Source organism: Myxine glutinosa, chromosome 9 (genome assembly GCF_964187855.1).
Source record: "Myxine glutinosa chromosome 9, kmMyxGlut1.1, whole genome shotgun sequence".
Taxonomy (NCBI): Eukaryota; Metazoa; Chordata; class Myxini; order Myxiniformes; family Myxinidae; genus Myxine; species Myxine glutinosa.
The window spans coordinates 134328037-134353723 of NC_136269.1; the positions used below are offsets into that span (position 1 = coordinate 134328037).

Here is a 25687-nt window from a genome sequence, read left to right on the forward strand (position 1 = left end):
TCTGTCCATGAGAGAGAGCAATCTTTTGAGTACTTATCATTACGGCTGGGGAAGGAGGATAGAAAAATTATATTAATGTCAAGTAGTCGAGGTTGTGGATTTCTAACGAAAATCTATATCGTGTAATGAGCTGCTTTTGGCACTGTCAAGCTAACTGGGCCTAACTAATGCAGACAATGGTGCTACAAACGAGTGTTATTACCCAAGTCCTCATTATTCCTTAAAACATTTGAAGTGGCACACTGCATTAGAGGCCTGCCATAAGTCATGTGCATGAGATCAAACGGAGTTTTCTTTTAATACGTAAACAAAAAAATTGTAAGAAACCGACAGGAGTGAAGGATGAGACGTTGTCAAGTCGGTCCGTAAATTGCGTGCAGGTCAGTGCTTTGAGAACCATGTGCCGTTCCAAATTTGGCTGAGCGATGCCGAAGGGCAGTTTGATTTTAACTCGTGGCACCTTATTACACCGATTCATAATGTAACGTGGTTACGTACGTATTCATACGTGTTTACGTGCCAAATTTACTAATGCGCTTGAGAGCCCCCGTTCACCCAGTGTCCACAAAACAGGTTCTCATTAATAAAAGATTTAACAATAAATATGGGAGTAGGGAAGAGAAACGGAAGCAAGCGGTGAAACAAATTGTACGAAAGGAGTGTTAACATAAATCTCTCGCACTCATGGTATGAACGACAAACTTAATTATTTACATTTATCTGACCATTCAGGGTGTTGGCTTAGTGGTTAGGGTGCCGGCTTGGGATCCTAGGATCCTGAGATCGAATCCCGATTGATCGTTGAATTAACACCAAGGGGGTTGACTCAGCCTGTCATCCTTCCGAGGTCGGCAAATTGAGTACCAGCTTGCTGGGATGAATGATCATGCTGTGTACCCCGATTTAGAATAGGTACACCGTATCCCTGCGCATCGTAAGAGGCGACCAAGGGTTGGCGTCAGGAAGGGCATCCGGCCATAAAAACATTGCCTCAAACAGGGAACCATGATTGTCATGGGGCCCGCAAGGCTAACCCCCGCTCCAGCGGGGAAAATGGCCTTAAAACGATCATTCATTCATTCATTTTGGGGGTTGACAAGACAGAGAGGAGACGGGACAGTAGAAACCTTGGCGCGAACAGCCTTTGCTTGCAGGCAGTCATTGCGCCAATGGGACTAGCGGGCAGGCTTCGAAGAGGCTTCTCTGTGCAGCGATGACCAGGGGTGTGTAGAGGGAGAGTGGTCCCGCAATCACATCCCCGGGGCATGAACCCACGCTTGCATGGCAACACAGGCTTCTCGGGAAGGAATTGGGGAACCAGCGAGAGAACGAAACTCAGGAGAGGCGGGGCTGTGAAATGTGGACCCTCTGATGCGAACCCTCGGGCAACTTTGACATTAACTATTTAGACAGAAACCAAAGACACAAACCAATCCTTGCAGCGCCGCGCGCACACTCCTTGTCTATGCTGTGGGGCACCCACATTTTGTAGCCTCGTCATCTGCTGTGTTACATGTTACCAGTAGTAGTCAAGAAGGGAGACTGACCTGACTAAGATATAGCATGATATTAAAAACAATTGTGGACGACTTTTGACAAAACTTTGTGGATGAGTGGGTAAGTGATAAGAACAAGCGGACTTGATTTGGGTTAAGGTCTGGATCCAAATATGACCTATCAGTGGGATACAAAACCTAAACTGTTCAGCCTGGCGGAGGTATGCTCTCTACCGAGTGCCGTTCTAGTTTTGACATTTGCTGTAAAATAACTCGTGTAAACTAAACTCGATTCCCTTGAAGCCATTTTCTTAGCAATATATATATATATATATATATATATATATATATATATATATATATATATATATATATATATATATATATATATATTGTTACGGACACGGCTTAAGATGTTATGATGGGCCGAGCGGAATGGCCGCCGTGTTCGCACAGTTTACCCGATTCTTCCCCAACTTACCCGATTCCACCCGACGTTGACCAAATCGCGCTATGCTAAATCAATGAAGGAAAGGACACAACGGCTGGGATAAATGAAACGACACAAGGGGTACAGTTCTCAAGACCTCCGGAGGAGGATATAATTGGTGGTGGAGAAAAGGGGTAGATTACAAGGTAAGAGGTAAAGCACAGAAGAGATAGGCACTTAGACACAATCTTATCTATCCCAGACAGACCACAGACAAACGGAACAAGACTGACTTACACAGGGATTGATGGCAGGGAAGGACAGGCAGTCGATAGCACAAGGTGCACCTTGGCTCAGGGGCAGAATCAAACACGGTCCGGTCCAGAGATGCGGGGAGGTATTGCAGCGCTCGGAGGTGGCGTCCTTCTCTCTCCAAGCTGAGGGCGCATCTGACGTCACCTCCCTCTTCCTGCGCATGCTCAGTGGGGAGTGACACGCCCTCGGCTCGTTGGCTCCGCCCCAGATGGGATCGGTCCGCCGCTTCTATTGGGTGCGGGGGTTACCGGGCTCCGCCCCTGACGAGGAGCTGACAGCGAGCCCCTACTTGGTAACCCCGTCGAGCACATGCTCGATGGCGGCTCGTTGGAAAGGCATGGTGCACTCCCAACACCCCCCACCAACCAAGCCGGAGTGAGGACGCACACTCCCCGCGCCGCCGCCGTTGTTGTTACTGTTGTTGTTGTTGTTGCTGAACCGTGAGGAAGAGCTGCGGGGAGGTATTGGGAGGTCCTAAACTTCCTAACGGTGCCATACAATCACATTCTGGTGCAACGAAGAGTCAGAATTAATGGAAACGAGTCCTTAACTGACATAGACTAAGAATAACTAGCAAGATGTCCTATAGTTGTCTACGTGAGATGCGGTGGACCTGGATGCGACATTTAATGGGGGAAATAGGGGAAGGTCGGGTCTACAGAGTGTTGTTTACAGAAAATGGGACTAGGGAATGGGGGATTGGGGATAGTTGGGAAGTATGGAGGAAATAGGGGAATATTTACAAGCGGATATGGATGGAGGCCAATCTCATATCCGCAACAATATATATATATATATATATATATATATATATATATATATATATATATATATATATATATATATATATATATGATATATATATATATATATATATATATATATAATATATATATATATATATTGTTACGGATCTCGGTTTCGGCACTCCCCTTACCGAGGGGGGTTTAATCCCCTCGTCTATCACACTGGCCGTCCGAGTCCTGGAGCTTTGACGTCACTTCCGGTCAGCGCTGAATAGGGTAGTAGGCCAATTATTCCTATGACTTAATTACCAGCGCCTTCTGGTAAGCGAGGAAATGAGCCCCGCCCGAGCCGCGGCTGTAATGGACATGCTGAGCGAAGTGAGCCACGACTCAGGCCGTTAACAAGAGACTAAACCCGGCTCCGAGCGTTGGCCGAATCATGCCACAGGTACTCAATGGGAAGAAGGGACTAAAGCGATTGGGGGAGAATGAAACCAAATTAAAGGGTAAGAAATAACACAGGTTTATTCACTATCTACAAAACCAAAACCAAGGAAGAAACGAAAGGTAGGACTGTACAGGAAGAGGAAGAAGCAGATACACAGGGCAACCTTAAAACAGTCTTATATTATAACCCCAGACAAACAAACAGACTTACACGACTGGGAATGGCAGGAAGGAATGGCTGGAAGGAGGAGAAGGGTCCAGGCAGATGGTAGGCGTCGAGGTCCGGCTCCAGGAGTGGTGTCGTGGCGGGAAACCCTGGCAGGCAGCGAGCGTGTATCGTGGACCGCGAGCGGACGTTATATATATCGGGGAAACTGGGATACGGCGTACATAATATGTGGCTCGTGCCAATGCTCTCTCTCTCTCTTGAACAAGGTTCGTATCATCAACGGTCCCCTGCGCAGTCCGTTACCATCAGCAGTTCATGGCGCAGCTCCCAGCTCCGCTCCAGCTTGTCGACCCGAACTCCTTCTCACCTCATCTGATCGCCTTCTCACCTCATCTGCCGAAGCAGTCCCTCGCAGCCGCTTTTATTGTCCGTTTTGGTATCAAGCCCTCCATTCCCCCTCCATCCCCTCCATCTACATCATTTGTTCCCCCTCCATCCCCTCCCTCACCTCAAACGGCTTAACGGCTGACTCCGCACGTGAAAAAGCTGAATGCCTCAACTCTGTGTTTGCCTCTAAATCTTGTGTCCCAAACCCATCCCTCTCTGTACCCACCGTACCCAGTCGTACCCAGCTGCTCCTGGACTCCGTGTCCTTTCCTCCTGACAAGGTGGAAAAGTTTCTGTCAACCCTCGACTCTGATTCTGCAACTGGTCCTGACGGCATCAGCCCACGGGTCCTAAAATCATGTTCTTCTGCTCTTTCACTCCCTCTTTCTGTTCTCTTCACCCTCTCTTTTGCTCAAGGTCATCTGCCATGTGCTTGGAAATCAGCCAACATCACCGCTTTGCACAAAAAAGGTGCAAAAACAGATCCCAGCAACTACAGACCAATCAGCCTTCTCCCAATTATCAGCAAAGTCATGGAATCCATCATTGCTTCAGATATTAAATCTTTCCTCTTCTCCAATGGCTTGATCTCTGATCATCAATTTGGTTTCAGACCTGGTCACTCTACTCTGGACATGCTGCTTCTGCTTTCTCAACAATGGATGGAGGTCCTCAACGCCAAACAGGAAATTAGAGCTGTCTCCCTTGACATTTCACGTGCCTTCGATACGGTCTGGCACCCTGCTCTGCTCTCCAAACTCTCCTCCTTTGGTATCCATGGAAATCTCCACGCATGGCTGGCGGACTTCCTCTCTGGTCGTAGTCAACGTGTGGCCCTGAATGGGTTTCTCTCATCTCCTCTTCCTGTTCAGGCTGGAGTTCCCCAAGGTAGTGTTCTGGGCCCTGTGCTTTTTCTGGTCTTCATCAATGATCTCTCTGACTCTCTTGAAAATCCTCTCTATCTCTTTGCTGACGACTCTACTCTCTGTCGCTCCATTCCTCATCCCTCAGATCGGCAGTCTGCAGCCTCCTCACTCTCTGCAGACCTGGACAAAATCACAGACTGGTCAAACAAGTGGAACATGTCTTTCAATCCTGACAAATCTCACACTCTTACAATGTCTCTCCGAAAGGACCGACTGGACAACCCTCCCATCTACTTTCTCAACAATCCTCTCCAAGAAGTTCTGTCGCTCAAGCTTTTGGGTCTCACTATCTGCCATGATCTTTCTTGGGAAAACCACATTTCCAAGCTGGCCTCCAAAGCCAGTCGCCGACTGGGCATCCTCAGTCGTGCGAAGTCCTTCCTTGGCACACCTGAGCTCCTCACCACATACAAGGCTTTCATCCGCAGCTCAATGGAATACTGTTCCCCCCTCTGGGCTGGTGCTCCTGCCTCACACCTTGCTCGGCTTCACGCTGTTGAGGCCAAAGCTTTCAGAATCATTGGAATCTCCTGCGATGTAGTCAACGCCGAGGGCCTTTCACTCACTCACCGCAGGCAGGTTGGTGGTCTTTCTGTCTTCTACCGACTCCTCTCCGGCCTTGCTCCCCCAGCTCTCTCTGTGCTCTGTCCCTCCAATATTCCTTCAGGTCGCACAAGATCTGCCTGCAACCCTCTTATGGTTAAACTGCCAAAGTCTAGGCTCTCTGCTCACCTTCACTCTTTCATTCCCCTTTTCTCCCGCCTCTGGAACAAACTCCCCCACTCCCTTCAATCCCACTCCTCCCTCCAGGTCTTTAAAACAGCTGTTCACCACCATCTCTTATCTTCCCCCATCGAAAACCTTGATCTTTTCTACCCCCGGTAATTCACCCCAGAGTCCTTGCAGTGTTCATATGTTTTAATCCTCTCCCACCTCCCCCCAAGTCCTCCCGATGTCCCTGCTCTCAAATGTTGTGTTTGTGTCCTTCCCCTTCTTCCCCCTCTCTTTTGTGTCCTCCCCCCTCTCTCCCCATCTTGTCTGCCGCTCCCCTTGTTTTTTGTGTTTTGTGTGTCGGTTTGTCTTTTTGTGTGATTAATGTTTGCTCTTTCACGAGCCTCGATCTTGTATACAAAAAAAAAAAGAAAGAAAAAAAAGCCGCCGGCTCCGATGACACGCCTACCGGTCGGCTCACCTCGGCGCAGGTTGGCCAGCAAGGGCTCGCTGACTCCACCTCTGATGACGAGTTCACGTGCCACACTTTGTTCCTGTGTCCCGCCCCCCTTTTCCTCGGCTTGAGACCGCATGTTTAATGGCGGTTTGGGGCCAACAACCGAATCAAGGCAAGGAGCAGCGAACGCTGCTCTACTGCTACTGCACTTTGAAGAGCGGGAGCGATGATTGGGGAAATTGAAAGGGGCCTATCTTATTTGATTAATGCAACGCAGATTCAACTATTGGGAACAGATCCTTAACTGAAACACATAATAATGAAATAACTACAGAGAGATCCTATGGTTCTCTACGTGTTGTACATGGACTAACTAGGGTGTGATCTTTAATAAAGCCAATTAATGGGGATATTTACAGGGGATCATTTATAAGGGAAACATTTACAAAAATTTACTAGTGAAGGTTCTAAAAACCGTAACAATATATATATATATACACACACACACACACACACACACACACACACAGTCGTGGCCAACAATATTGGCACCCTTGCACTTTTTTCAAATAATGCACCATTTCTTCCAGAAAGTTGTTGAAATTTAAAATCTTTTGGAATCCACATCTGTATTTCTTTGGTTTGCAGTGGAACAAAACAAGCTTTAAAAAAATTACAAAATCTTAGCTTATTCCACACAGAAATCCTAAAATGGTCTGGAAAAATGTATTGCCACCTTTTAGAAGTTGTTAGAAATAATTAGATTTCAAGCAGGTGATTCTCCTTTACCTTGGAATTGAACTCACCTATGGTGAGTTGCAGGTGCTTGCAATATAAAAATCATTCATGCAACCAGTTTGAATAGAGAAGTAGTCATTTTGTTGTTTTGTGCTAGTGTGGACTGCAATGAGCATGGAGAAAAGAAAGAAAACCAGAGAATTGTCTGAGGAGGTCAGACACAAGATTGTAGCCAAGCATGGACTATCTCAAGGCTACAAGTCTATCTCCAGAGACTTTGATGTTCCTGTGTCCATCATACGCAATGTTATCAGGAAGTTTAAGGCCCATACCACTGTAGCCAACCTCCCTGGACATGACCGCAAGATAACTTGATCGAAGATTGCAGCGAAGGATTGTTCGAACGGTGGAGAAAGCACCTCAATCAACTGCCAAACAGATTCAAGCTGACCTTCAGACACAAGGTACAACAGTTTCAACTCGCACCATCCGTCGCCAACTCAATGAAAGGGGGTTCTATGCTAGGAGACCCAGGAGGATCCCACTGCTGAGAAAGCCTGATTGGCGTTTGCCAAAACACTCCTGAACAAGCCGAAATCCTATTGGGAGAATGTCCTGTGGACATACGAGACCAAATTAGAGCGTTTTGGTAAAGCACATCATCTCTATGTTTGCAGAAAACAAAATGAAGCCTTCCAAGAAGAGAACACCTTCCCTACAGTCAAACATGGAGGAGGTTCAGTGATGTTTTGGGGTTGCTGTGCTGCCCCTGGTACTGGGTGCCTTGAATGTGTGCACAGCATCATGAAATCAGGAGATTATCAAGGTATTTTGGAGCACAATGTTCAACCCAGTGTCAGAAAGCTGGGTCTCCATCGAAGGTCATGGGTCTTGCAGCAGGACAAAGACCCCAAACACACTTCAAAAATTACCCAGGCATGGTTCAAGACAAATCACTGGACTGGTCTGAAGTGGCCAGCAATGAGTCCAGATCTAAATCCCATTGAACACCTATGGGGAGATCTGAAAACAGCAGTTGGGAGAAGGCACCCTTAAAATCTAGGAGAACTGGAGCAGTTTGCACAAGAAGAGTGAGCCAAACTGACAGTAGAGAGGTGTAGGGAGCTCGTTCATAGCTATAGGAAGCGCTTGACTGCAGTTATTTTGTACAAAGGCTGTGCTACCAATTATTAAGACACGGGTGTCAATAATTTTGTCAATGCCATTTGTTTTTGTTTTCTCATTTAAAAGGATATATTAAGTTCTGAATCAAAAACAAAGGTTCTGTAATATTAACGGTGACATAAAGAATTGTGGAGACCAAATACTTTTGTCAATTTAAACTTATTTTTAGAGACAATTATGAGTTATTTGAAAAAAGTGCAAGGGTGCCAATATTTTTGGCCGCGACTGTATATAGTTGTGGGAACAGTCAGAGTGGGTCATGGCTGTAAGATTGACAAGTTATTTCATGCATAAACACCTAGCTTAAGTGTGAGGTTTCTGTGTAAAAATGATTGGACGTGTCGAAATGTGTTCCGAATCTGCTGAACAAAATCTCTCCCATTTGTAATGTGTCTAAAGCTCCCCACCATTCCTCCCTCGTCAATCCTTTGAATTGTTGCCTTTGCAATCTGTCTGCATTGCTTTAACAAATTTATTTGCCAGTTAAGCAAGCTAACAAATTCTCCCCACCTCCCCTTCGGGAGGGAAAAATGTGGGACCATGCAACTGTGTAGAAGGCAAGAGTCATGCTGAGACTGCGGTCTCAGGGACTCAGAACCATGAGAAACTGCTTGAACCGACGAGAAGCTAAGCTGCGAGCTAACAGGCGCGTGGCGGTGCGTGGTGGTCCAAGGGTAATAGAAGGCCGAGGAGCCGGGGGAAGTAGAGCCAGTTCAGTTAATCCAGGAGCGAGACAGTGGAGAGTTTGGTTCATGCTGTTCTGTTCGTCAGTTCCACACTAAGTGTGCAGTTCTGGCCTGCGGAGTACGCTGGATGATGGTGAGGACTGTGAGTGAGAGAGGTGAATGAGGAAACTTTGGGGATACCAGTTTGAGCCTCAGGCAGGGAAGCATGTACATGTGTTGACTTCTTGCCACATGCCTGGACACACCTGAACCCGTTATCTCCTTCTCTCTTACTCTCTCCTGCTGTGCCAATAATGGCCAGACATTGCTATCCCACGCACTTATCATGTGAGGACCATGTTTTTCAGGCTTGTGGCCTCTATCCCTGTCTTACTCTTTGTCATGTGGGTGGTTAAGTTACCGCTTTAAGCCGTCAGTCTTGTGGGCACATGGGGATGTATACCTGTATAAATAATTCAGTGTGTTGCTTCAGCGGCACAGCCGCACCCTCAGCCAATGTTGCTACCCTGCAGCCTAGTGCTGCATACGAAAGAAGTGTGTTGCTTTTGTTACGGGGTCCTCCCCTTACCTCTGGTCTCGGTAGACCTCCGAACCCCGAGAGGGTCCCCGGCAGAAAGATGTGTTATCCTTGGTTGAACTCAGGCAAATAATGAAACCCTCAATGGAACCAGCAAATGAAACAGTCAAATCAATAATGCAACCACACCAGGTTATGAACAAACAATAATATATTAGAAATCACACAGAAAGAGCCATACAACAATGGGGGCAATCACCCCTACTATCAAATCTTACGGTGGTAACCTTATCAAGCCCCTTAACCCCAAACTCACGGCACCTCCCCAATGTCTCTGCACCCCTCCAAGGCGAAGTCCCAATGTCTCTGTGCGCTCCCGCGATCGGGGAGTCAAGGCCCGATCAAAGTCAATTGAGGCGTAGGCGATCGAGTCGACCCCAAGGTCACGTTGTTCCGCACCCCGCAATACAGCGGTGGAAAGGAACCTCACAAAGACGCGCTCCGACGTACATGTTTGTGGTTCAATCCGCGAGCCTCAATATAATTCTCAAGTGCCCTTTCTGGCACAGCCGTCCCCGGCAAACCACCGGGGAATAATGCCCAGCCGTCACGACCAACACCGGTTCACTGCAGGTTGCTCGCGTGGCGTAGATGGCGGACGGCTTTCATTCGAACCCGGGCTTTGAGGCCAGGATCCTCCGGAACCTCAATGAGGATACCCGACGACACAGGCTCCACGCACTCCGGCGATATCTCTTATCGCCCGAACTTCCCTTCAAGGACGCAAAGTTCACTCGCACTGTACGTCGGCCGCTCGGTCCGGAGCTTCAACAACCACGTCTCTTCACCATCTCCTACCGCCTCTTCTTCCTCGCTCCACCTCTTCCGGTCACGATCCGGATTTCCGGCCACATTTTACCAGGAGCGCTTTTAAATATTTTAACTATAATAACCCTTTCCCTTCAACCACAATCACCAGAATACTTCGAACCAACAACAATAATCATAACAACAATCATTAGGGCCGAATCCGTAACACTTTTCTTACCCTTCCTAAGGTTGTAATGAACCCTGTTTTGTCACCACTCGCATGTCGGCCTATTGTGCGGGTAAAAATTGGGCTTTTATAAGCATGACGTGATTCAAAATCTGCGGCTGTTGGAAATTGGTGCCAAACCCTCTTTAGGTTTAAAACTGCAGCGGTTAGTCTTGGGTCATCACTCGGCCACCCATCTTTTCAGAATGATGAACTGGCTCTCGGCGACATCTTGTTAAGAGTTTCTATATGTCAGATACTGAAGTAAAGATTTGTTTGGCTTTCCCGGCGGATGGCATATGGCCACTGAGGACCAGCCGTCACTAAATTGGTGACCGTCTGGGTGTCCACTCGCGGTCTACCACAAAGTTGGTAGTCAGGACTGGGATCAATACACAAGTCCGAATCTGAGAGGGGAGCTGGAGGATGAGAGGAGTAGGAGGATGAGGGGAGCAGGAGGACGGGGACTGGGTGAGAGGGGAGCAGGAGCAGGATGACTGGGTGAGTGGGGAGCAGGAGCAGGAGCAGGAGGATGGGATGAGAGGGGAGCAGGAGGACGGGGTGAGAGGGGAGCAGGAGGACGGGGTGAGAGGGGAGCAGGAGGACGGGGTGAGAGGGGAGCAGGAGGACGGGGTGAGAGGGGAGCAGGAGGACGGGGTGAGAGGGGAGCAGGAGGACGGGGTGAGAGGGGATCAGATCAGGAGGACGGGGTGAGAGGGGATCAGATCAGGAGGACGGGGTGAGAGGGGATCAGATCAGGAGGACAGGGTGAGAGGGGATCAGATCATGAGGACGGGGTAAGAGGGGATCAGATCAGGAGGACGGGGTGAGAGGGGATCCGATCAGGAGGACGGGGTGAGAGGGGATCAGATCAGGAGGACGGGGTGAGAGGGGATCAGATCAGGAGGACGGGGTGAGAGGGGATCAGATCAGGAGGACGGGGTGAGAGGGGATCAGATCAGGAGGACGGGGTGAGAGGGGATCAGATCAGGAGGACGGGGGTGAGAGGGGATCAGATCAGGAGGACGGGGGTGAGAGGGGATCAGATCAGGAGGACGGGGGTGAGAGGGGATCAGATCAGGAGGACGGGGGTGAGAGGGGATCAGATCAGGAGGACGGGGGTGAGAGGGGATCAGGTCAGGAGGACGGGGTGAGAGGGGAGCAGGAGGACGGGGTGAGAGAGGAGCAGGAGGACGGGGTGAGAGGGGAGCAGGAGGACGGGGTGAGAGGGGAGCAGGAGGACGGGGTGAGAGGGGAGCAGGAGGACGGGGTGAGAGGGGAGCAGGAGGACGGGGTGAGAGGGGAGCAGGAGGACGGGGTGAGAGGGGAGCAGGAGGACGGGGTGAGAGGGGAGCAGGAGGACGGGGTGAGAGGGGAGCAGGAGGACGGGGTGAGAGGGGAGCAGGAGGACGGGGTGAGAGGGGAGCAGGAGGACGGGGTGAGAGGGGGAGCAGGCGGACGGGGTGAGAGGGGAGCAGGCGGACGGGGTGAGAGGGGAGCAGGCGGACGGGGTGAGAGGGGAGCATCAGAATGAGATAAATAATTATCAGAAGCTGAGTTTCTCCCTAATGTTTTCAGAGTTTGAAGAAAGTTTTTCGATGAGTTTGAAGATCTGGGTGGTGTATTTTGCCTAAAAAACCACAGGGAATAATAACATGATCGTTTATGTCCATGTTTGGCAATCTCATTCGTAACTGAGTTTCTCCGCCATGCTTTGACAAAGTAGACGAATAAGCGCTGATGCTTTGTTCACAGTTTCTCCATATTCTGTTTGTTTACAATCACAATAATGAAATTATGAACAATGGCAACATAGTTGAAACATTTTGCAACTTGAAAAAACATCTGATGTATCGTCTCATCCATATATATTATTAAAGTGTATGCATTGCCGTACAAGTATCGCAGATCCCAGTTGACCGACACCCTATCCTATGGAGGTGTGAATTAAGACAACAGTGCAGAAGGACGGATGACAGCCTTGCTTACGTAATTACATGTGGTTATAAGAATTTGGGATTAATTTTTTTTTACAGATTCACTCCAGTTTTCGGCACTTTTTTTAGTCTTTGAGATCTGATCCTCAAGCCTGAACCCAGAATTTGACTATATACTTTAATTAGTCCATGAGAGTAGATCGTGTTTTTTATTATACTATATTTCTTTATTTTTATTTTTGTATACATCGAGGCTCGTGTAAGAGTGGAAATTAATGACAAAAATAACATAAACGGACACATAAAACATATAATAAAGGGAGCGGGAAACAAGATGGGGAGAGAGAGGGAAGCACACAAGTACAACAGTAGAGAACAGGGACATCGGGAGATCTGTGGGACGGGGAGGGCTTGGTGGGGGGTGGGGGGGGGGCATGGGATAAACAAGATGGACACTATATGGACTTTCAGGAAAGAATACAGGGAATCTGAAGAGGTGGATTTGGGGTGTATTAATGGTGGTAGAAAAGATCAAGGTTTTGGATGGAGGAAGAAAACAGATGGTGGTGAACAGCTGTTTTAAAGACCTGGAGGGAGAAATGGGACTGAAGAGTGTGTGGGAGTTTGTTCCAGAGGCGGGAGTAAAGAGGAATGAAGGAGTGCAGGTGAGCAATGTTTCCAAGGCAAGGGCATGTTTGAATAGGCCAAAACAAAATGGCGGCTTAAGAACCCAGTGATGTGACAGGGCTGATCAAGATGGTGCACTGCCATTTGGTAAGGCAGTTTTTATTTTTTTTATTTTTTTTGTGATTAGTATCCCTGAAATTGTCTTCAAAAGTGGTTTTAAAACACCCAGTTTTCATTAGGCACTCCCTTGGAGTTTGCTAAGTATGCATGCAAAGTTTCGGGCCGCTAGGTTTCATGGTTTAGGAGTTATGGAGGAGACATACACACACTAACTGACTGGCTAACGGACTGATTGACATACATTGCTTTTTATTATTATAGATGAGCTCCTTTACAAGGAACTTTGACGCATGAGGAGGCCATTAGGCCTGTGCAATAGTTGCCAACCTATGGTTATCCGTGCTCTATCCTTTTAAATGCTGAGTGTCAAGCAAGTTTGCAACACGTACCTTTTTTAATTCCTCTGCTGACAAAGTTGCCGGAGGCATTATCTTTTCATCATGATCTTTTCTTTTCGGGTTGTCCATCCGTCCGTGCGTCCGCCATCCATGATAGCTTTTTGTTACCACGATAACTTAAGAACAACTGAAGGGAACAAACTCAAGCTTGGTACAAGTACATATAATGATGTAAAGATGTACTGATTAGATTATGGAGTCAAGAGGACTCGGAAGTGGACATTTGAACCATTACATCACAAAGTCTGGTATTGTCGAATTCCTTATTCATCCGCTGAACCCGTTTATGGAATATTTACATTGAGAGTTGTGTTATTTAGGCAGAGAAGTAACAGCTCTGTCCACATGCATTTCCTGCAATGTGTTTTTGAAAACAATAATCATGGGCATAACTGTGTTTGTCAACACAACGTACTATGAGTCCTTTTTGGTGTCCCTAGAACAAATTGCCGGATTTGAACCGTGGTAATGTAGAAACTTTGTGATTTATATTTGCTCGAATTCCCATTCCAGTTTTAATCCCTCGTTATGTTGCGATCAACATGGCTTGTCTCCTTGTAGTTGATTCGGTATTTCTGAAACGATGTCTTTTCTTCAGGTACCAATCTGTGCAATTACAATTTTGTGGCGCAGATAACATGAACAAAGCCATTTACACCTGTCCAATAACAGGATTCTGCAGGATCACCATGGTGATGCTGTTTGTGGACGTCTGAGCCCGATGTGGCTGTGGCTTTGGTTACTGAAAACCAACAGGGTTTTCTTTATTGATTAATGCTAAGTGTAGTGTGCTTCCTCTGCTGTATCCGTAATTGGGGTTTCGCCATCCTCAGTACCTGGAGATTCATGGTAATGAAATAAGTTGTAAGGTGTAATATGTGAAATATGTTTTAAGGCCTTCTTTGGTCTGTCTGGTAAATCAGATGTCCCATTGCATTGTCCATTCGGTGAGATAACGAGCTGTTCTCCACTGGCCTGAAAAAAGAAACAAGAAACGGAATTGTTCGATCAGGCCAGCCATTGCCCAAACGGTGTCCTCCCAATCGTTAGGGCGATCATGGAAGGTGTCATCAACAGGATCATATGGAAATATCTAAAAACTAACAGCCTGCCCACATATTCTCAGTTCGGGTTCCATGAGCACCACATCCAGTCACAGTACTTATCCAAACATGGATAGAAGAAAAAGAACCACCTGTAGAGGCCTTTTTCCCCCGCAGAGCAGGGGTTGGCCTTTTTTCGGGCACCTTGGTCCCCTTTTTGAAGCAATGTTTTATGGCCGGCCTATTAGTCGCCTCTTGCGACACACAGGGAATTACCAGTGAGCTGGTACTCAATTTGCCGACCTCGGAAGGATGACAGGCCGAGTCAACCCCCTTGGCGACAATTCAGTAATCGACCTGGATTCGAGCCCAGGATCCGAGGATCCCAAGCCGGCACCCTAACCGCTAAGCCAACACTAGGCTCTCATCCAAACATAGATGCGAGAGCGAAATGACAGAAAGGTGAACGTTTGTGCCCCCGACATCAAGGCAGCATTCATTCGAGTCTGACATCAAGGAGAACTGGTAAGGTTCAGATCAATGTACAAAGGAAAATGGTTGTTATTGTTTTGTGGACAAATCATCACAACCCTCGGGTATAGCTGCAGGAGTTCCGCAGGGCATCGTCATCAACTCGACCATCTTCAGTTACTTTATCAATGACTTCACCTCCATTATATGCACAGGCAGGTGTATGGTTGTTCAGCTATTTTTCACATCTCTAACATTGAAGCAACACACAACCACCTGCAGCAAGGACCTTAAGTATATCCGGGGTTGGCATGAGGCAAGTTATATTTCATACTAGACCGTGGGCCGAGCCCCTGTGTTGTTTCCTTTCGTGAACCACCTCGCATGTCTACCTGCATTTATATGTTGTGTAAATATATTACAGAATTCATATCTGAAACTTGTCAAGCACAAAACTTGCACATATTTTCAAAATGTGGAAAAACAAACAAACAAAAAAAAACGCCCAAAATGTTGACGATTTTAATAATAAATGTTGTCCAATCACAGCACATGTAACATAGGTCACGAGCGGCCGTGAGCACTAATCAGCCAATCGCGCGCTTCGTTTCAGACTGTACATACAGTACTGGCACAGCTGTCATGGCGACTTACATGTTGTCAGATGCAGCTACGGAAGGCGACTTTAAATGAACTTTAAACTTTATGAACTTTTCATGCCAAAGTATCTGCCTTTGAATTACGTGTGTGTGTGTGTGTGTGTGTGTGTGTGTGTGTGTGTGTGTGTGTGTGTGTGTGTGTGTGTGTGTGTGTGTGTGTGTGTGTGTGTGTGTGTCGGTCGGACCTCGATCACCCAAACTCCTGGACAGTTTCCCCATCTCTACATAGACTACATACTTTATATTTAGAATTCCCATTCAGTTATACACAGCTATATAATAATGGACACAAGATGGCGCTATAGTTTTTGCTAATGAACATAACTAATTAATGCGCAACCTTTTGCACTGTGGAGTTGTGAATTCTTTATAAGCGATTTTTAAACTAAATATATGCAAAATTTCAGCTAGATACCAGAGGTGGGTCACAAAAGTAAAAAAATAATAATAATAAACTACACATTTTGCTTGTTCGGCCCGCAGTCTATACCTTTCAATCTCCCAATGACATAGATCCAACAATTCCTCTGAATTTCGATGGCACCACCATCTCAGAGTACTTCATTGTTGATGTCATGATTGATACTTCATTGTTGATGTCATGATTGACCATAAGCTCAACACCAACAACCTGGTTGGAAGAAAAGGTCACAGCCTGGGCGTAGGTCATAGTCTGTGATAAATAGGTCACCTGACCCCCTAATACCTCTTCACCATCAAGAATGTGATTGCATAGTTGCGAGTCACCTGGATGGGAGCATCCAAAACAACACTCAGCAAGTTTGACTTGATCTAGCATTGAGATGTCCGTTTAATCAGGTGACCACATTCTCAAATGAACGTCCACTCGGTTTCTGGCGGTCAATGTCTGCAGTGTCTACTGAATGCGCCACAACGCCTCGCCCTCCATACTTGAACAATTCCTCCTAGCCTCCGTGATCAGGTACAGTTGAGATGTACAAAACCGTACCGAGGACCCTCACCACCAATAAAGGGATTGCAGCAGTTTATCGAGGAGGCCCATGAGCATCTTCTCAGGCAAACTTGGGAATAGCACGAAGGAAAAGAACAGGTGACTAGTTACATTTCCACATATTATCTCTAACACTGTGAACTTGCTACTTGTTTGCCAGGAGGATCTAACACCGGAGAACATCGAGCAGATCATCGATGAGCTCAAGGCTGGAAAAACTCCACAACCCGGGCCATGGTGAGTAGCTGCCCGTTCCCCATGTCCCTCATTTGAACCTCCCCCTACTTTGTTGGTCCCCGATTTATCTTGCGGGGACTGGAGTTGTTTTTTTTGTTTGTTTTTCCTCGGCAATAACAACATAACACGACTGATTAGTAAATACAGACTTCTCGCATCCACTCGTGCATAGGACATAAACCTCCCTCCTCTTCACCGTCCATTGTGCTGAGAACTGTACATTGAATTTGTTTTATCTTTTATGGAATGTAAAACATTCTGATGAAATCATAGAACCACCTTTAGAGGCCATTTTTCCCCGCAGAGCAGGGGTTGGCCTTTTTTTTGGTCCCCTTGGTCCCCTTTTTGAAGCAATGTTTTCTGGCCAGATTCCCTTCCTGTAGCCAATCTTATTGGTCACCTCTTGCGACGCACAGGGAATTACCAGTGAACTGGCACTCAATTTGTCGACCTCGGAAGGATGGCAGGCTGAGTCAACCCCCCATGTGTTAATTTAGCGATCGACCGGGATTCAAACTCAGGATCCTAGGATCAGCACCCTAACCGCTGAGCCGGCACCCTAACCGCTGAGCCGGCACCCTAACCCCTGAGCCGGCACCCTAACCCCTGAGCCGGCACCCTAACCCCTGAGCCGGCACCCTAACCCCTGAGCCGGCACCCTAACCCCTGAGCCGGCACCCTAACCGCTGAGCCGGCACCCTAACCCCTGAGCCGGCACCCTAACCCCTGAGCCGGCACCCTAACCCCTGAGCCGGCACCCTAACCCCTGAGCCGGCACCCTAACCCCTGAGCCGGCACCCTAAGCGCTGAGCCGGCACCCCGACCGCTGAGCCGGCACCCCGACCGCTGAGCCGGCACCCCGACCGCTGAGCCGGCACCCCGACCGCTGAGCCGGCACCCCGACCGCTGAGCCGGCACCCCGACCGCTGAGCCGGCACCCCGACCGCTGAGCCGGCACCCCGACCGCTGAGCCGGCACCCCGACCGCTGAGCCGGCACCCCGACCGCTGTCGCCGGCACCCCGACCGCTGTCGCCGGCACCCCGACCGCTGTCGCCGGCACCCCGACCGCTGAGCCGGCACCCCGACCGCTGAGCCGGCACCCCGACCGCTGAGTCGGCACCCCAGCCGCTGAGCCGGCACCCTAACCGCTGAGCTGGCACCAGGCTTTTTAATGAAAGTTTGAGTATTTATTTTTTTATTTTTCTTGTCGGGTTGTTTAAAATGCTTTTACCCCAGGATTCTGGAAGAACAACATGACCTTGTGGGATTTGTGAGAAACCATATGCTTAATTGGGATCCAAAATGATTTATTTGGTGGGATGGTTCGACACACACGATGCAAAAACTAAATAAAAGTTATCTTTCTCTTCCCCTACCCTTTCCTCGATGATTCCAGGAGTGGCCGTTTCTCTTGCGAACCTGCTGGGGGTCTCACCTCGCTTTCCTCACCACCAACTGGACCAGGCTTTGGAGTGAGAGCTGACCTGTGACATCGTCACCCTTTCCAGATCCAACTTCTTCTTTCTTTTCTTTGCCCATTTATTTTGACATTATTTATTTGCCGACCTATTATCACGCACGTGGGCAGTAAATACCATCGGGCCCTTTGTGTCCAAGCCTTTGCCCCTTTGTCGTGGCATTGCATTTATAGGCAGACCAAGCAGCTTGGCGCTCTGTCGTGGCAATGCATTTACTTGTTTTGGAAGCAAGCTGGGGTAGTGCGTAGTGACAGACACCACGGCGCAGGACGATGCACGATGGGGGTGTTAACAGACTTTCTGATTAAAAAATAATAATAATAACATCTGCCATTAAAGGCTTCTCTGCAATGGAATCCAGTTTATATGATCTGAAACGTCGTCGTTCTTAAAACAAGCTGTACAAATAAAAATTCCAAATTCGATAGCCACTCGTGTTTTATAAATGGCTTCCAGGGTCCAGCAATGAGTTGTGGGATTTCCATGTATGATGAATGCAAAGCGCAAGTCGGCATCGCTGCCCTCCGACGACACGTGCGTTCTGACGCATCGGTGTTGTGGCTCGGTGTTGTTTTGTGGCTAGGTGTTGTGTGGTGGCTAGGTGTTGTGTTGTGGCTAGGTGTTGTGTTGTGCCTAGGTGTTGTGTTGTGCCTAGGTGTTGTGTTGTGCCTAGGTGTTGTGTTGTGGCTAGGTGTTGTGTTGTGGCTAGGTGTTGTGTGGTGGCTAGGTGTTGTGTTGTGCCTAGGTGTTGTGTTGTGCCTAGGTGTTGTGTTGTGGCTAGGTGTTGTGTTGTGGCGAGGTGTTGTGTGGTGGCTAGGTGTTGTGTTGTGCCTAGGTGTTGTGTTGTGGCTAGGTGTTGTGTTGTGGCTCGGTATTTTGTGGCTAGGTGTTGTGTGGTGGCTAGGTGTTGTGTGGTGGCTAAGTGTTGTGTTGTGCCTAGGTGTTGTGGCTAGGTGTTGTGTTGTGGCTCGGTGTTGTGTGGTGGCTAGGTGTTGTGTTGTGGCTAGGTGTTGTGTGGTGGCTAGGTGTTGTGTTGTGGCTGGGTGTAGTGTTGTGTTGTGTTGTGGCTGGGTGTTGTGTTGTGTTGTGGCTAGGTGTTGTGTTGTGGCTGGGTGTTGTGTTGTGTTGTGTTGTGGCTGGGTGTTGTGTTGTGTTGTGGCTGGGTGTTGTGTTGTGGCTGGGTGTTGTGTTGTGTTGTTTTGCTTCGGTGTTGTGTTGTGTTGTGGCTAGGTGTTGCGTTGTGTTGTGGCTAGGTGTTGTGTTGTGGCTGGGTGTTGTGTTGTGTTGTGGCTGGGTGTTGTGTTGTGTTGTGGCTGGGTGTTGTGTTGTGTTGTGGCTGGGTGTTGTGTTGTGTTGTGGCTGGGTGTTGTGTTATGTTGTGGCTGTGTGTTGTGTTGTGGCTGGGTGTTGTGTTGTGTTGTGGCTGGGTGTTGTGTTATGTTGTGGCTGGGTGTTGTGTTGTGGCTGGGTGTTGTGTTGTGTTGTGGCTGGGTGTTGTGTTGTGGCTGGGTGTTGTGTTGTGTTGTGGCTGGGTGTTGTGTTGTGTTGTGGCTGCGTGTTGTGCTGTGTTGTGGCTGGGTGTTGTGTTGTGGCTGGGTGTTGTGTTGTGTTGTGGCTGGGTGTTTTGTTCTGGCTGGGTGTTGTGTTGTGTTCTGGCTGGGTGTTGTGTTGTGTTGTGGCTGGGTGTTGTATTGTGTTGTGGCTGGGTGTTGTGTTGTGGCTGGGTGTTGTGTTGTGTTGTGGCTGGGTGTTGTGTTGTGGCTATGTGTTGTGGCTGGGTGTTGTGTTGTGGCTGGGTGTTGTGTTGTGGCTGGGTGTTGTGTTGTGTTGTGGCTAGGTGTTGTGTTGTGGCTGGGTGTTGTGTTGTGTTGTGGCTGGGTGTTGTGGCTGGGTGTTGTGTTGTGGCTGGGTGTTGTCTTGTGTTGTGGCTAGGTGTTGTGTTGTGTTGTGGCTGGGTGTTGTGTTGTGTTGTGGCTTGGTGTTGTGTTGTGGCTGGGTGTTGTATTGTGTTGTGGCTGGGTGTTGTGTTGTGGCTGGGTGTTGTGTTGTGGCTGGGTGTTGTGTTGTGTTGTGGCTGGGTGTTGTGTTGTGTTGTGGCTGGGTGTTGTGTTGTGGCTTGGTGTTGTGTTGTGTTGTGGCTGGGTGTTGTGTTGTGTTGTGGCTGGGTGTTGTGTTGTGTTGTGGCTGGGTATTGTGTTGTGTTGTGGCTGGGTGTTGTGTTGTGGCTGGGTGTTGTGTTGTGTTGTGGCTGGGTGTTGTGTTGTGTGTGGCTGGGTGTTGTGTTGTGGCTGGGTGTTGTGTTGTGGCTTGGTGTTGTGTTGTGTTGTGGCTAGGTGTTGTGTTGTGGCTAGGTGTTGTGTTGTGGCTAGGTGTTGTGTGGTGGCTAGGTGTTGTGTTGTGCCTAGGTGTTGTGTTGTGCCTAGGTGTTGTGTTGTGCCTAGGTGTTGTGTTGTGGCTCGGTGTTATGTGGTGGCTAGGTGTTGTGTTGTGCCTAGGTGTTGTGTTGTGGCTAGGTGTTGTGTTGTGGCTCGGTATTTTGTGGCTAGGTTTTGTGTGGTGGCTAGGTGTTGTGTGGTGGCTAAGTGTTGCGTTGTGCCTAGGTGTTGTGGCTAGGTGTTGTGTTGTGGCTCGGTGTTGTGTGGTGGCTAGGTGTTGTGTTGTGGCTAGGTGTTGTGTGGTGGCTAGGTGTTGTGTTGTGGCTGGGTGTTGTGTTGTGGCTGGGTGTTGTGTTGTGTTGTGGCTAGGTGTTGTGTTGTGGCTGGGTGTTGTGTTGTGTTGTGGCTGGGTGTTGTGTTGTGGCTGGGTGTTGTGTTGTGTTGTGGCTGGGTGTTGTGTTGTGGCTGGGTGTTGTGTTGTGTTGTTTTGCTTCGGTGTTGTGTTGTGTTGTGGCTAGGTGTTGCGTTGCGTTGTGTTGTGGCTAGGTGTTGTGTTGTGTTGTGGCTGGGTGTTGTGTTGTGTTGTGGCTGGGTGTTGTGTTATGTTGTAGCTGGGTGTTGTGTTGTGGCTGTGTGTTGTGGCTGGGTGTTGTGTTGTGGCTGGGTGTTGTGTTGTGTTGTGGCTGGGTGTTGTGTTATGTTGTGGCTGGGTGTTGTGTTGTGGCTGGGTGTTGTGTTGTGTTGTGGCTGGGTGTTGTGTTGTGTTGTGGCTGGGTGTTGTGTTGTGGCTGGGTGTTGTGTTGTGGCTGGGTGTTGTGCTGTGTTGTGGCTTGGTGTTGTGTTGTGTTGTGGCTGGGTGTTGTGTTGTGTTGTGGCTGGTGTTGTTTTGTGTTGTGTTGTGGCTGGGTGTTGTGTTGTGGCTGGGTGTTGTGTTGTGTTCTGGCTGGGTGTTGTGTTGTGTTGTGGCTGGGTGTTGTATTGTGTTGTGGCTGGGTGTTGTGTTGTGGCTGGGTGTTATGTTGTGGCTGGGTGTTGTGTTGTGTTGTGGCTATGTGTTGTGTTGTGGCTGGGTGTTGTGTTGTGGCTGGGTGTTGTGTTGTGGCTGGGTGTTGTGTTGTGGCTGGGTGTTGTGTTGTGTTGTGGCTAGGTGTTGTGTTGTGGCTGGGTGTTGTGTTGTGGCTGGGTGTTGTGTTGTGGCTGGGTGTTGTGTTGTGGCTGGGTGTTGTGTTGTGGCTGGGTGTTGTGTTGTGTTGTGGCTGGGTGTTGTGTTGTGGCTGGGTGGGGTGGTGTGTTGTGTTGTGGCTGGGTGTTGTGTTGTGTTGTGGCTGGGTGTTGTGTTGTGGCTGGGTGTTGTGTTGTGTTGTGGCTGGGTGTTGTGTTGTGGTTGGGTGTTGTGTTGTGTTGTGGCTGGGTGTTGTGTTGTGTTGTGGCTGGGTGTTGTGTTGTGGCTGGGTGTTGTGTTGTGGCTGGGTGTTGTGTTGTGGCTGGGTGTTGTGGCTGGGTGTTGTGTTGTGTTGTGGCTGGGTGTTGTGTTGTGTTGTGGCTGGGTGTTGTCTTGTGTTGTGGCTGGGTGTTGTCTTGTGTTGTGGCTGGGTGTTGTCTTGTGTTGTGGCTGGGTGTTGTGTTGTGTTGTGGCTGGGTGTTGTGTTGTGTTGTGTTGTGGCTGGGTGTTGTGTTGTGTGTGGCTGGGTGTTGTGTTGTGTTGTGGCTGGGTGTTGTGTTGTGACTGGGTGTTGTGTTGTGGCTGGGTGTTGTGTTGTGGCTGGGTGTTGTCTTGTGTTGTGGCTGGGTGTTGTGTTGTGGCTGGGTGTTGTGTTGTGTTGTGTTGTGGCTGGGTGTTGTGTTGTGGCTGGGTGTTGTGTTGTGCTGTGGCTGGGTGTTGTGTTGTGTTGTGGTTGGGTGTTGTGTTGTGTTGTGGTTGGGTGTTGTGTTGTGGCTGGGTGTTGTGTTGTGCTGTGGCTGGGTGTTGTGTTGTGGCTGTGGTGTGTTGTGGCTAGGTATTGTGTTGTGGCTATGTGTTGTATTGTGGCTGGGTGTTGTATTGTGTTGTGGCTAGGTGTTGTGTTGTGGCTATGTGTTGTGTTGTGGCTAGGTGTTGTGTTGTGTTGTGGCTGGGTGTTGTGTTGTGGCTGGGTGTTGTATTGTGTTGTGGCTGGGTGTTGTGTTGTGGCTGGGTGTTGTGTTGTGTTGTGGCTGGGTGTTGTGTTGTGTTGTGGCTGGGTGTTGTGTTGTGGCTTGGTGTTGTGTTGTGTTGTGGCTGGCTGTTGTGTTGTGTTGTGGCTGGGTGTTGTGTTGTGTTGTGTTGTGGCTGGGTGTGGTGTTGTGGCTGGGTGTTGTGTTGTGGCTTGGTGTTGTGTTGTGTTGTGGCTGGCTGTTGTGTTGTGTTGTGGCTGGGTGTTGTGTTGTGGCTGGGTGTGGTGTTGTGTTGTGTTGTGGCTGGGTGTTGTGTTGTGGCGAGGTGTTGTGTTGTGTTGTGGCTGGGTGTTGTGTTGTGGCTGGGTGTTGTGTTGTGTGTGGCTGGGTGTTGTGTTGTGTTGTGGCTGGGTGTTGTGTTGTGGCTTGGTGTTGTGTTGTGGCTAGGTGTTGTGGCTGGGTGTTGTGTTGTGTTGTGGCTGGGTGTTGTGTTGTGTTGTGGCTGGGTATTGTGTTGTGTGTGGCTGGGTGTTGTGTTGTGTGTGGCTGGGTGTTGTGTTGTGTTGTTTTGTGGCTGGGTGTTGTGTTGTGTTGTGTTGTGGCTGGGTGTTGTGTTGTGTGTGGCTGGGTGTTGTGTTGTGTTGTGGCTGGGTGTTGTCTTGTGTTGTGGCTGGGTGTTGTCTTGTGTTGTGGCTGGGTGTTGTGTTGTGTTGTGGCTGGGTGTTGTGTTGTGTTGTGGCTGGGTGTTGTGTTGTGTTGTGGCTGGGTGTTGTGTTGTGTTGTGGCTGGGTGTTGTGTTGTGGCTGGGTGTTGTGTTGTGGCTGGGTGTTGTCTTGTGTTGTGGCTGGGTGTTGTGTTGTGTTGTGGCTCGGTTTTGTGTTGTGGCTGGCTGTTGTGTTGTGGCTGGACCGCCCATCTTCTCACTCCGATCCTTTGCTCTGTTTAACAATTCCTCGGCACTCAATGTCCCCATCCGTGAAACAACCCTCGCTTGTTCCCAGTGTTCTGATATTCTCGCTTCCTTTGATTTTAAATATGCAATTTGCTTTACGGTTTGGCTGACAAACAACCTTTGATATGAACTTCCTTGTGACGTACAAAGTATACACAAGCTCGACAACCGCAGTTACCTTTCGGGCACTTTTGCTCGGTGAAAAACCACACATCGTGGTGGAACGATGTGCTCTCGGTAATTTCTTGATTAAAAACTAGTTTTGATATATATGGGATTATCTGCTAACTCGACACCATTGCCACGTCAATTGGGGCTCCACACGGATCTCGTGCAAGATTCCCTTTCCGATTCTTCTTCAGGAAAATGACTGATTATCCATTTTCAGTATAATGTCATTCCAGGGTTGATGGATTCCATCTTCTTGGATTGACCCATCCCTCGTTATTGTTTTCATCAACTTGCACCCCAGAACTTTTGCCACTGTGGCTGGGTGTTGTGTTGTGGCTGGGTGTTGTGTTGTGGATCTGTGTTGTGTTGTGGCTGGGTGTTGTGTTGTGGCTGGGTGTTGTGTTGTGTTGTGGCTGGGTGTTGTGGTTTGGCTGGATGTTGTGTTGTGGCTGGGTGTTGTGTTGTGTTGTGTTGTGTTGTGTTGTGTTGTGGCGAGGTGTGGCTAGGTGTTGTGTTGTGGCTGGGTGTTGTGGCGAGGTGTTGTGTTGTGTTGTGGCTGGGTGTTGTGTTGTGGTTTGGCTGGATGTTGTGTTGTGGCTGGGTGTTGTGTTGTGTTGTGTTGTGGCGAGGTGTTGTGTTGTGGCTGGGTGTTGTGGCCAGGTGTTGTGTTGTGTTGTGGCTAGGTGTTGTGTTGTGGCTGGGTGTTGTGTTGTGGCGAGGTGTTGTGTTGTGGCTTTGTGTTGTGGCGAGGTGTTGTGTTGTGGCTAGGTGTTGTGTTGTGGCTGGGTGTTGTGTTATGTTGTGTTGTGGCTGGGTGTTGTGTTGTGTTGTGGCTGGGTGTTGTGTTGTGTTGTGGCTGGGTGTTGTGTTGTGGCTGGATGTTGTGTTGTGGCTGGGTGTTGTGTTGTGGCTAGGTGTTGTGTTGTGGCTAGGTGTTGTGTTGTGGCTAGGTGTTGTGTTGTGTTGTGGCTAGGTTTTGTGTTGTGGCTATGTGTTGTGTTGTGTTGTGGCTAGGTGTTGTGTTGTGGCTCGGTGTTGTGTTGTGGCTCGGTGTTGTTGTGTTGTGGCTCGGTGTTGTGTTGTGGCTAGGTATTGTGTTGTGTTGTGGCTATGTGTTGTGTTGTGTTGTGGCTATGTGTTTTGTTGTGGCTGTGTTGTGATGTGGCTCGGTGTTGTGTTGTGGCTGGGTGTTGTGTTGTGTTGTGTTGTGGCTATGTGTTGTGTTGTGGCTGTGTTGTGTTGTGGCTAGGTGTTGTGTTGTGGCTGGGTGTTGTGTTGTGTGTGGCTGGGTGTTGTGTTGTGGCTGGGTGTTGTGTTGTGTTGTGGCTGGGTGTTGTGTTGTGTTGTGGCTGGGTGTTGTGTTGTGTTGTGGCTGGGTGTTGTGTTGTGTTGTGGCTGGTTGTTGTCTTGTGTTGTGGCTGGGTGTTGTGTTGTGTTGTGGCTGGGTGTTGTGTTATGGCTATGTGTTGTGTTGTGGCTATGTGTTGTGTTGTGGCTGTGTTGTGTTGTGGCTAGGTGTTGTGTTGTGGCTGGGTGTTGTGTTGTGGCTAGGTGTTGTGTTGTGTTGTGTTGTGTTGTGTTGTGTTGTGGCTATGTGTCGTGTTGTGGCTGTGTTGTGTTGTGGCTGGGTGTTGTGTTGTGGCTATGTGTTGTGTTGTATTGTGGCTATGTGTTGTGTTGTGGCTAGGTGTTGTGTTGTGTTGTGGCTGGGTGTTGTGTTGTGGCTATGTGTTGTGTTGTGTTGTGGCTATGTGTTGTGTTGTGTTGTGGCTATGTGTTGTGTTGTGTTGTGGCTGGGTGTTGTGTTGTGGCTATGTGTTGTGTTGTGTTGTGGCTCGGTGTTGTGTTGTGTTGTGTTGTGATACG

At 48.8% G+C, this 25687-nt stretch overlaps 2 protein-coding genes across 3 annotated transcripts in view; both read left to right on the forward strand.

The window, feature by feature from the left end:
• The window catches only part of NDUFV2 (NADH:ubiquinone oxidoreductase core subunit V2), a 41863-nt gene extending 23248 nt beyond the window's left edge, over positions 1-18615 (forward strand). For both annotated transcript variants that reach the window (XM_068100052.2, XM_068100053.2), the window contains exons 7-8: positions 16635-16711; positions 18109-18615. In XM_068100052.2, coding sequence (XP_067956153.1) covers positions 16635-16711; positions 18109-18202 — 171 coding nt within the window. In that variant the 3' untranslated portion in view covers positions 18203-18615. The remainder of the gene's footprint in view (positions 1-16634; positions 16712-18108) is intronic.
• A 2890-nt stretch (positions 18616-21505) lies between these two features.
• On the forward strand, positions 21506-25236 carry LOC144893576 (uncharacterized). The gene is made up of 2 exons (XM_078784060.1): positions 21506-22639; positions 25071-25236. The coding sequence occupies exon 1, from the start codon at positions 21582-21584 to the stop codon at positions 22560-22562; it is 981 nt and encodes a 326-aa protein (XP_078640186.1). The 5' UTR covers positions 21506-21581; the 3' UTR covers positions 22563-22639; positions 25071-25236.
• Positions 25237-25687: the final 451 nt, after the last annotated feature.

Excerpts from the sequence above, each read along its gene's own strand:
- LOC144893576 (XM_078784060.1), top strand. The coding sequence starts at position 21,582 with ATGTTGTGGCTGGGTGTTGTGTTGTGTTGTGGCTATGTGTTGTGTTGT.